The sequence below is a fragment of the Cyprinus carpio genome, chromosome A19, assembly GCF_018340385.1.
Source record: "Cyprinus carpio isolate SPL01 chromosome A19, ASM1834038v1, whole genome shotgun sequence".
Classification (NCBI taxonomy): domain Eukaryota; kingdom Metazoa; phylum Chordata; class Actinopteri; order Cypriniformes; family Cyprinidae; genus Cyprinus; species Cyprinus carpio.
In genome coordinates this window covers 24,240,269-24,252,623 of record NC_056590.1, presented here as the reverse complement: position 1 = coordinate 24,252,623, position 12,355 = coordinate 24,240,269, and the positions used below count along the sequence as shown (strand labels likewise).

General features: G+C 37.2%; 1 protein-coding gene across 1 annotated transcript in view; it reads right to left on the bottom strand.

Moving 5' to 3' along the window:
* Positions 1-12,355, bottom strand: part of LOC109045393 (serine-rich adhesin for platelets-like) — a 36,614-nt gene that overhangs the window by 10,789 nt on the left and 13,470 nt on the right. Inside the window, exons 4-6 of the mRNA XM_042777147.1 lie at positions 8,741-10,412; positions 2,604-2,651; positions 1,181-1,299 (exon numbers count right to left, since the gene is read on the bottom strand). Of these exons, the coding sequence (XP_042633081.1) occupies positions 1,181-1,299; positions 2,604-2,651; positions 8,741-10,412 (1,839 nt within the window). The remainder of the gene's footprint in view (positions 1-1,180; positions 1,300-2,603; positions 2,652-8,740; positions 10,413-12,355) is intronic.

The window sequence follows — 12,355 nt, the reverse complement described above, 5'->3', positions numbered from 1 at the left end:
TAGCGCTTGTTGTTTGTCGTTTCTCCGATCACAAATGCAGACATGGTTTTATGTTTACGCGGTGCGATGCAACACAACGTGTAAAACACAGTATAAGTCATTATAATCCCTAATTATGTCCCCACTGGATGCAACAAATGGCTCGTTTGTAATACGTTTTATTGTTTTTGTCTTGTCGCGCTGGTGTTCTGACCGGGACACGCATCACAGTATAGTAAGGGGTGTAACATTTCCGTCACACACTTGAGGCATTCGGCCAATCACAAAGCACTGGATAGCTGCCCAATCAGAACACACCTCGCTTTTCAGACCGATGAGCTTTGTAAAACACAACGCATTTCAGAGGGGCGGGGAAGAGGAGAAACTATAATGTACATTATATGGAAAATAATGTGTTTTTTGAACCTTAAACCGCATAAACACATTTCATTACACCAAATACACAAAATTATTTTATCAACATCATATGACCCCTTTAATATTTTGCATCATCCTGAACAGCATTATTATTTTATTAAACCTATGTTTATAAAACAAGCATGACCTGAACCATTACAATTTTTCATTTTAATTACTTTAGTATTTAATATCAATTTTGGCCAATTGCTCTGTAGTTGCAGGATAATGATGGCCATTATATATATATATATATATATATATATATATATATATATATATATATATATATATATATATATAAACAAACAAACCTTAAATTAATCAAAAGTGAAGACAGTAAAGACTTTAACAAAGTTACAAAAGATTTCTATTTCAAATAAATGCTGTTCTCCTGAAAAAAAGGTTGTTTTTAGCACTCTTTTCAGCATTGATAATAAGAAATGTTTCGTGAGCACCAAATCAGCATTTTAGAATGATTTCTGAAGGATCATGTGACACTGAAGACTAGAGATATTGCTGCTGAAAATTAAGCTTTGCCATCACAGGAATAAAATACATTTTGAAATATTTCAAAAACATGAAAAATTGTGCCAACCCCAAACTTTTGACAGGTAGTTGCCTGCAAACATATGCATCTTCAAAACTTAAGTCCCCATAAGTGCACATTTAAAATGACTTACAAAATATAGATCACAAGTGAGAGAAATTAAAATGATATGTGCATGCTTATGTGAGCATGTCAGCTCAGCATGGAGGTGCACAGTTTGTGTTTGCCACTCACCCTCCTCTGATCACTCTGATTGAAATAGTGTCTGTAAACTCCCATGATGTGGCATCAACAACATCACCACGCACTTCAATTCTCCCACCGGTCATTCCAGGCTTGTCATAGATTAACATCTAAAAGAAAAAAGAAACTGCTTAAAAAGTCCCATCTTTTCTACAAAGACTGCATTGTTTAATATTTAACCATCTCAACCACTAGGGGCAGCAGATGTGCTAATATTGGACTTCCTTTGTCCTGCACTGACACGGAAACATGGCCATTCGCACTGTCCTACTTTTGAAAGGCAAATGTATTGTCTCAAAACCTTAAGGCTGCAATATTACACTGATGACTATAGTAAATGTCAGAGAAGGAAAGGACAAGAATATGCAAGAATAAGCTTGACAAGCCAGTTTCGGTGACCTTTTCTAAATCTAAAGCTAAACACAAAAATGTCAATCAAAACTAATTCAGTAGAGATGTATAATGCACAGTAAAAACTATGAATTGTGAAATATATAAAATAGAGGTTTAGTAAATGTCACAGAGGCAAGTTGAATCATGCTTACTGGAAAAGCGTTATTGTGGTTTAATGTTCCCACCAGACAGCAATCGTGAATGAACAAATGATAAAACATGGTATTTTATGATAATATGCATCATTTTATAATATATATATATATATATATATATATATATATATATATATATATATTATGCATATTATCATAAAATACCATGTTTTATCATTTGTATATATGTTATATATACTATATTATTATATTATTTGTATACATATTATATATACATACATACATACATTTTAGTAGTAGAGGGGCTGTACTTTTCTCAGGTGTCCTTCACTGGCGTTCATTTTGACATTACCGAAATCTTACATGAATGTTCTAGAAGCATGTTTCTGCCTCAGAGTTTAAAAATAAATCAATTAAAAATATACTGTTTACAAACAAACTTAAATAAATAAAGTCACACTATGAGATATAGTCACAATCACAAAACTTCACAAACTCTAACTTAATTTTCCAACTTCCAAATACAATAAATAAATTAATAAATAAATAAATAATTGGTGTGAGTGTCAGTATTAACAATTCATTACCCATAATTTCTTTTAAAAATCATTTGATACAGGACATCATGTCATTTTTACCTCTCTTTTTATAACCCTTAATGTCCAAATGTGTATTTGGCAGATGAAGTGGTACTAAATCTGCACTGTGCACTGCGGACCTGTTACACACCTACTAATCTCTCTCACCTGTTCTTAAATACAGGCCTCAGGCTTTCCTCACAAGTGGAAACCAAGTTCATTCTGTCACTTTTTAATATGAGCACATGCAGTAGAGCTTGGTTTGGCCTCATCAGTTTCATTTAATATCAGTGAGAAAAGAAAGGACATTTGTGTCAAATATCTCACCTTCCCAGGCCGAGGATTGAGCTTGCCATGCTCCTTTTCTTTTGTGAGCTAAATAAAAAAGAAAAAAAAGAAGAAATATTTAAATAAGATGAAGCCTCATTTAATTAAACGAAGATATAAACAAAACAGTGAGTAACTTCTATTTTAAGAAAGCATTACAATTAAATTATTCAAAGTATGTTTGCACTAGTAGACATTATTATGCTATTATGAAAATTCAGTCAGAAATCACAGAGTTACAATATTTTCAGAGATTCCTTTACATTGTGTTCAGTTCAAAACTTCATGTCACATGAATTTAGGATATTTAAATGAATAAATCATATTCAGAAGAAGAAACTAATACTGAAATCTAGATCCCTTGGTTAAAATCCCCCAATTAAATGTTAAGGTTCAAAATAAAATTCAACATCGTTGTTATTAGTAAAGTTTGGCATTTCAGCATACAAACAGATCACCTTTGGTTTTTAATGGAAACACTACACTCCTAAATCTAACATTTGACAATAGAAGAAAAGTACTTTACACAACACTTGATGTTTCTACCTCTCAAACTCACATACAGGAAGATGTGAGAGGCTCACGGCCTTATTGTCAACAAGACTCTTGCAAACAGCAACAGAATGCAGCAAAAATGTACTGAATGGTGTGATGCCTGCGTTTAAGACAAGCTGTTTGAAATGTTTACTGTACTTAGAGTTCCTCAGGGAAACTACAGTAAATACATGAAGGGAAACAAACTGAGAAAGACATCTGCAGATCTGCTGTTAGCATCTATGCTAAAACAAACTGCTGACTTTTGAAAGGGAAATCAAAACATCAACTCATCAGGTTCAAGAGGTTCACTCATGTGGAGTAATGGCTTTTGATGAATGCAAAGTTTTTAAATTACATGTCAAGATCTCATTGTTTTTTGTAAATGCCACATATTTATGTAGGAGGTGATGAAAAGCCCTTCCCAGATTTTGGCGAGCTACAAGGGTTGCCACCCGTCCCTTAAAATACGGAATCGTCACGTATTTAAAGGTCAAATGATGCGTCCCGTATCAAATCAATACGGGACATGATCTGTCCCGTATTTTACAAAGGTCAACACTTATTTAAATAAAGAAATAAGCATTTTGCACTGTTTCTAATACTAATAGCAATTGTAATGAAATCAAGAAGCTTCAAACTTAAAGCTTAAAGCAGTTTAAAACACCTGGAGCTAAGATCTTGTCTTTTTTTTTGTGAGTGTAGGGGTGTAGTGCTGATTGGGGGATTTATCAGTGGGTCTGTCCTGTAACTATTGATGAATGAGCAGTTTGCAAAGAAGCATTTCAGTTGCTCACGGTGGACTGTCTGACTTAAAGGGACAGTTCACACAAAAATTATTTTTTTTTGTCGTTTTTTAAACCACAAGTTGTTCCAAACCTGTAATAATTTCTTTCTTCTGTTGAACATAAAAGAATATACTTTAAAGAATTTGGGTAACCAAGCAGTTTCTGGTCCCCAATGACTCTTGCTGTCATTAACAGATGAACAGCTGTTTAGTTACCCACATTCTTCAGAGTATCTTCTTTTGTGTTCAACAGAAGAAAGAACTTCATGCAGGTTTAGAACAACCTGCGTAAATTACGACAAAATTTTTATTTTTGGGCGAATCATACCTTTAAAGTGATAGACACATCTGTGCTTCTAAAGGCATAGGCATATTGTTTTATTAAAATTTGGATAGTCTCTTAATATAATATTCCATACATTATCAGAGCTTGGTAGATATAATTATTATATTTTAGACATTATTAGACAGATGAATTAATAGATTATATTATTTAGATAAAAAATGGGACAAATAATTACATAATAATGTAGTCCTAATTTAAGTAAATTAATATAAAAAATAAATAATAAATATGTATTCCATCCAGGTAACAGCTGCAGAACTGTTTAACTGACTAATAATAATTAATAATTATAAATGATAAAATTTAAAATAAAAATACTATTGTGTTCTGTTGCAAGTTTACATGCTTGAGCATGTTTTGTCATGGTTTACTGTAGAGCTATGAGTTCCTCACTGATTATTTGTGTCCTTGGTTTTTGGGGGTGGGGGGTGGGGGGAGTCGTGAATGGGTGTCCCTCAATTTCCCTTGCTAAAGGTGGCAACCCTACGAGCGACATGCCTTTGCACTTGGCAAGGTTAAAAGAGAGACAACATCACACAAGAGTCCAAGTCAAATTCCTCTGTTTGCATATGTGGAAGCTCTTAATGAAAAGTCAAATACATGGGTTACATAATGCAGATCCTATAAAGCTACCTCTATAAAACTACCTCTATATGGCATCCTCACTGTCAGACATTGTGAAAACATGTTTTCCAGAATGTCAGAATATTTAAAATATGCATAGTGTAAAAGGGTGTGAGATGCAGTCGGTATCTCTACAGTCGATCTATCAACAATGGAACAGTGAATGTGACATCTTATATATATTTAGCCAAATCATGCATGACTGCTTAAAATGTACCAACTTTTGTTTGGGGTGGGTCTTACTTTTAACTTCTGGCTATAACTAAACTTTTAAAAACTGACCTTTAAGAGAGCCTTTTGTTGGTGGCTATATTGGCTACATCATTAAAGGGGGGCTACAATGGTGTTTCATGTGTTCAGAGTTGTTCACAGTGTTAAAGAGATGGATTCTCATGCTAAACATGGCCAAAGTTTTATAAAATAATATGGACGAATGACGGAGAATTTCTGTGCTGAAAATCTTATTTCCGAGTTGGTACAAGTTTCGGCTGTTTTTTTTCGATCATGGATCTAATGACGTAGATGATGGTGGTACTCCTTATATGAGCATTTCTCTCAGAAAAGCGCGCCCGTGCACACATCGACCAGAGGAGAGTGAGACCGCGCCCATCAACGCGCTTCATCTGGAAATCATCGGCAGCGCTGCATAGGATTTGTTCTAGAATGTCTCCAAATAAGTGTGTTTTTGGATGTGATGGAAAGTTTACTGTGTTCAGCTTCCCAAAGAACCCAGCGAGTTACACGAACAGTGGATGCAGTTTGTTTTTCGGGGGCAGCAATGGAGTGTAGCAAGTGCGTTTGTGTGTTCTCGTCATTTCAGTGATGAATGTTTTATAAACAAGGCCTAGGTCGACGCTGGATTTGCACATTGTTTGCTATTAAAACATGGAGCGGTCCCAGTGATAAAAGACCCCATTCATGTAAGTACAACTGCATCAGATTTCTGTCTTTTGTTGGAAATCAGCACATAAGTGAATATATGTTAATGGAAACAACACGAAACATCAGTATTATAGCTCGGCCCACGCACGCCTCCAGGAGCTCGTTTTTTTCCGGTGAGAATTGGAAAGCTGTATTTTCTTTTATAAATATGATAAAACTAAAGACTTTTTGGAGATATGAAGGATGCAGTACTACTCTATAGGTACTCAAGATTAACATGAGATTAGGTGAAACTGTGTATGTTATGTACCCTTTAATATGAAGTGCTGTTTACTCCTAGGATCCAGTAGGAAACTGAAAATCGGTCTATATAGCCTTTGAGGAGGGTCTCCACAAACTGATATGTGTGGAGCATGAAGGTGACATAATTGTTGCTCACTCTCCTACAATGACAGCTGTCAGTGTGAAAACCTTGTCCCACAATGTTTTTGCACAATTTTGGACACAAGAGGGCCACTATTCAAGTGTGAATCAAATATTACATGGAGGGATATATACAATATTTTAAAATAAATATGTTGGGTAACTCGAAGCGTGTTTACAGATCACAATGCAAGCGGGAGAAGTCTCATGTTACAGTCGTCACGATTGCGGATGACAACATCCTGGATCAACACTGTTCCTGTACTGCAGAATATGATTAAATTTATGTACATTTAACCAGTTTAATATGGAGACACACTGAAATGTAGACCTTTGTTTATGTGTTTTTGGCTTACAGTGTACACGATGTGAGAACAGTTTGCTATTTAGGTTTGTAATAGCATTGACTCACTAACTTTAACGTTAGCTAGTTTTAGCCAGAGATACCTTGCGGAAACAAGATGACGTTAAAATTCTGCTTGAGCAGATGAAAATTTTAACTTAATGAGTGTATGACAAGTTTTTATCTTCATTGGGATTGGGGTTGAATGCTCTGTTTTGTTTGGGTTTAGGAAATGTAATAAATTATATTGCCCATCCTCTCAGGATTCCTGGAATCAGTGTTACAAGTACTCCAGGCACATCGGTTTTCCATTTTCGTAGCATAAACAACATCAAACCGATGAAAGCTTCGGATCTTCCATTGTTTCTCTATGGCGCTGAAACCTACAGATGTCCGAGTTCCGCTCCCCATGCAACTGATACTGAACTGCCATTGACACATCTGCATTCCAGGGGAGGGGCTTACCGATAGGTCAACTGGCAAATTTACAGTAAGCCATTGCCAACCCAAAGAAGGGTGTGTCTGAGCAGGACATGACCTAACCTGTCTAGGGAAATTATCAAAGCTAATTAGAGGAGTCAAAGCGAACGCAGTAAGATAATAAATTGCATCACATTCCATCAGCCTCTCCTTCTTTCGCTGCCTATTGACATGAGCCCAAGGGACGACCGGTTCTACTGATACCATTTCTGACCTGTCCTCAGAAAGTGCCAATTCAGCTTGTTTATTCTCAATGTTTTTGCAATGGGAAAAACTTGCTGTTTTTGTCTTACATAATCATGCTCTGAGAAATGCATTCAATAGGAAACCAGTCTAATTATATAGAGTTTAAATCAATTTTCATTTTGGTATTATGAAAAGATATAATTTCAAGAAGGACATTGCTCTATGCATAATTACAGGAAACCAAAAAGTTTGCTCTTTCATTGAAACCTGAACTATTATATATTATTATTTAGGGGGTTTGCATATTATGATATAATTACATAGGATGCTCATGTAGTTTGCTCTTTCATTGAAACCTGAACTATTATATATTATTATTTAGGGGGTTTGCATATTATGATATAATTACATAGGATGCTCCTGTAAATGGGGCTTAAGTGGCAAAGTGACAAATATAAAGATTTTTGCATATTGAATTTTAATATAAAGTTGGATGTGGGTTGAACTGTCAGATAACTCAACATCATCACTCTATGTCAACACAGAGCAGGAGCAGTATGACGTGAATGACAGAGGTCAGGCTGTGTTTTACAGTGGATGTGTGATCATTTGAAGTTACTCCCTAGTGACAAACCTCTTCATATATATAAATCATAAAAGTCTTTCCCTCAGTAACATTAATAGTCCTTTTTCACATGATCAAACTTGTGAGACATTTTAAAGCCTTATATGCTGAACCCCAATGTGCTCCATATATATATATAATGCCTAGGGAATGAAAGTGAGTATGATTCCTTTACCTGCTGAAGGTTGCACCTTCCCATAGTAACGATAAAACCTAACCAAACTACAGTTTGGTGAAGCTGCTTTGGTTAAAATCTAAATTTGACTTGCAAACTCAGGCTCTGTACAATAAAGAGAAGCAGTAATAAAAAAGACTGTACAAAACTGCTCAGTGTCTGTTTTGGAGGACAAGAGGAAACGTGAATATTGCATGAGGACTACGGTAATGTATACTCCCATCAATCTCTATTGTAAACCCTTCATGGTGAGGTGACATAACACACCTTCTAGCCTTTCATTCACTGAGGTTTAAGGCTGAGGTGCTCAATCCAACTCCAGAAGAGTCTTGCAGAGTTTTTGCAGAGTTTAGTTTCAACTCTAATGACACAGACAAAATTCTAGCCAGGTCTGTAAGTACAATAAAGGAGGGTTGGGGCAAAGCTCTGCAAGATATCCAGGAACAGGGCTGAGTAGTCTAGGTTTAGGGCATCCTACACCTGAACAGGTCTAAAAACACAATGCTTGGTGTAAGTGGTTTCATATCAGGTTACACTAAGAGGCTGACTAGGACTAGGAAAAACAGAGTAGTGACATAATACGAAAAACAACACTCTCATTGATTCCATGCCCTCGTTTTTCAGAGTGGTAAACTTCACCGTGGCACCCTTTTGCTCTCCATTTTAAAAAGCCTAAGTGTTTGATGAAGATACCAACAATGCCAATATGTATTGTGACAAAGCAATACTCACATATGCATCAGGGAAGGCTCTGTATTTGAGGAGTACGTTCCGCTCTGGTTCTGGCTTTTGATTCACTTGGAAGCTCTTGGTGTCATTCATTAGAAGACCTCCATCAAGGCTACTGCTGCGCTGAAGACCCAAAGGTTGAGAGTTCTTGAGGAGAGTTTCAGAGGGCAGAGAGCGGTAAAGTTCCACAGTGGATTTGTGGTCGAAACTGGAGGTATTTTGTGAGTTTTGTTGGACAGATGGAGCCACGCTTATTCGAGAAGTTTCAGTGATCCCACTGAGGGAATTTGATGGAGATGTGAGGTATGAGAAGCGCTCAAAACGTGAACTGAGCAAGGTGTCAGATCCCTTGGTGGCTGAGCTTATTCGCTCTTGACTAGGGCTGATCTCAGGGAGAGATGCTGCACGGAAGAGGGAGCGGTTTGAGGCCTTGCCGTTCTCAGTTGGCTGGAAGAAGAAGCTGTTCTCCAGGCGAGATGAGCCTCCATTCGTGAGTCCTTTTGTAGAACTCTCTTCGGTACTCAGATCATTGAGTGAGCCCCTGCGCATGACGATGCTGTTGAGGGCCGAAGCTCGCAGAGGCATGGAGGGCCCCCAATTCGGGCTCTCTCCGAGCTGCTTTTCCTTCATCAGGGTCAAAGGAGAGCGCATGTCCTTGTGGGAACTCCAGTTAAAGCCTATGTCTAGAGGTAAACTAGAAACTCCATTCAACAACTTTGGCTCAGTAATAGGTGAGACTGGAATATGAGCAGAGAGTGGAGTAGGGGATGAGATTGGTGCATCCTCTTCAATAGGTGGCAGTGAAGAGAAGGGAGTGTTGGATGGGGTGCGTTGAACCCTTTGCCGGACCGGTCGCTCCATGCTTTTGAGAGTGTCTACCAAGTTATCCATTTCTGAGAAAGATGTGGAAGAAAGAGTGTCAGGTTCAGGCCCGGTGGGTGAGGGAATCAGCTCTACTCGCGTAGCTTGGAAAACATCAGAGGAGTAGTCATCTGCCTCCACGATCATCAAGCGGGAATCGAAATGTGCCTGTGAGTCAAAGACTGTTTTTCTTATCTCCTGCTCTCCCTCTCCCTCTCTCGCTACAGGTGAACTAAGCTCCACCCTGCTCCTCCCACTAGTGTAACTCTCACTCCTCTGATGAACTTTGCTCTCCACAACTTTCCAGTTACTGTTGTCAAGGCTACCGTTAGTCTCTGAGGAGAAAGCAGTAGGCTGGGTCTCGGGAGAGTGAAAATGAGACGTGTAAACTCCTTTTTCATAGCTGGGGGACAGTTGAGAGGAGCGTAGGTATGTGCTATCTGTGAACGTGTAGTCTGAACTCTCTGTGAAACTGGACTGCTTTTCTTCAGGGTTGGAATGGAGACTTTTCCACCTCCTCTCAAGCTCAGGACTAGCTCTGCTTGGTTCTGACTGATCTCTTAGCCTTACGCTGTCCAATGGTCTTTCATTGTTCCCAAAGTTGCCCTTTTTGTCAGTGCTGACTAGGGACACTTTGCGGACCACCATGGTATCCTCTCTGCCTTGTCGAGAAGATGGTGGTTGACTGAGCTTCGTACTTAGCACCGAAACACCAGAGTTCATGTCTGTATCAGATCCAGTCTCAGTTTCCACTTGGTTTACTGTTTCTGACTCGTCAGTCACTGTACCGAGAACAGTGGATGTATGAATGAACCTTGAACAAAAGGATGAAAATGAAATAGAAAAAAAAAACATGAATCCTAACGATATTCAGCACATATTTCAAAGCTACTAAGTCGTTGTAAGTCAAACATTAAAATGTAATTACAAGGGACTACAAAGCTACTGTGACACAGTATTTGACTATAGTACACCTGAGGTCTATACCCAATAAATATGGAGAACCTTGGCATCTGTAGTTTTAGGAACAAATTCTGTTCATGTGATAAGGAATTTGAAGCTCGTTTGATTCATGAATCCCTGAATAAATACATTCATATTTGAAGTAGAAGCATAAAAAAGCACAAATGGAAGCCAGATCATGCAGGGTATAATTGTCCCTGTCTAGTATGGGAGTGTATTGCAAAGTGCGTAGGTAAGTTTCTCGAAAAACGACATGTTAAAAGGGCACTTCAAAATGAATCACAGCTTTAAAAGCTTTAATCACACACCATACAATAGTAAAAAGATGAGTGGAACTTCTGAATCTATACCACATGAAATTTTACTAATGGAACAGACTACGTATGCAATCACTTTACAACATTAAGCATGTAACAATAACAGTAAATATAATCAATAAATGTGTAAATGTTTCAATTTCTTCAGTAATCAGGGCATTGCCTTCTGGGTACAGAGCAAGTGGCATCTGTGGTGTTGCCTTTTTCAACATGATGTATGAAGATACAGTTCATTACATACTTAACTTCAAAAAAATAAAATAAGAATAAAAAATAAATAAAACACATTACAATGTAATTTATCACTATACTCAAAAGCGATGTCTCTTCATCAACTTTGTAGTAATGCATTTTTACCTAACATAGCAAATATTATCAAATGATTTGGCATTATGGTGGCACTATTAAAAACGAGAGAGATATAGTGTATATATTGTCTGGCTATCACTTACAGACACAAGATAAAACTAATTCCAAAAATTTCTGTCTCTGCTAGTTACAGAATACTTATTTGGTTAGTTAAATATTATCTAAATAGGAAGACCCTTGGCTTGAGATTAACACACATTCCACACATAATCAGACTGAAAACAGAAATAGTATAAACTGAATGCTCACATGTTATATACTAGCATTAATATACACACATCAAATCATACAGGTGCACACATTTGAACATCATAACATTAGCAGGTTTAGTTTACTTTCACTTTATGATAAATATATGTCTAATTGATATTAAACAATTACTTATAATTTGACTAAAGGCAAGACACAGAGACAAGATAAAGAGGAAGTGTCACTTCATATGATGAAGAACAGAGAACAGAGAAAAGACATGCTATTTGTCATGTAGTTTATTTTTCACTGCATTTAACCCTGAGAGACTTAAAGGGAGAGGAATCAAGTTATATCAGTTGACAGAACTCACATTTCATCTTTGGTCCCATGCGATTTAAGATATAATCAACGGATTTTAGAAATGCACACTCACTAGCTATACTGCACCACCATACACACTTGTTTGGGACATTCTTTGCCTACACATTCACACATTAGTTCAGGTGAATTTCCAGAGCATTTTGTCTACATTCTGAGAATTGTTGTGGCTCTGATCTTGGGTGGTGGCCAAGCTCAGTTTTGTGGTTATTTGCATGTGTTCACCACACAAGCCTCACTGGAGAGATAAAATAACTTAAAACAAAACATTATTGCCCAAATACAAGTGTATTTTCAAGCTGTCCGTTCAAGTTACATTGATTCTCTAACAGACTTTGGTTTAGAGGTCAGGTGCATTAGGAATGTAGATGTTTGTATGTTTAGCCAATTCACATGCTATGTGACACACCAGAGAGATCTGTAATTTTATCTGTCAGTTAAGGTGTAGCTTAAAGTCTATATTTCACTTTAATAGAAATGGCATCTATAATTGCGACTGGTCCCTAACAAGCATTTCTGAGCATTTACACAAACACTT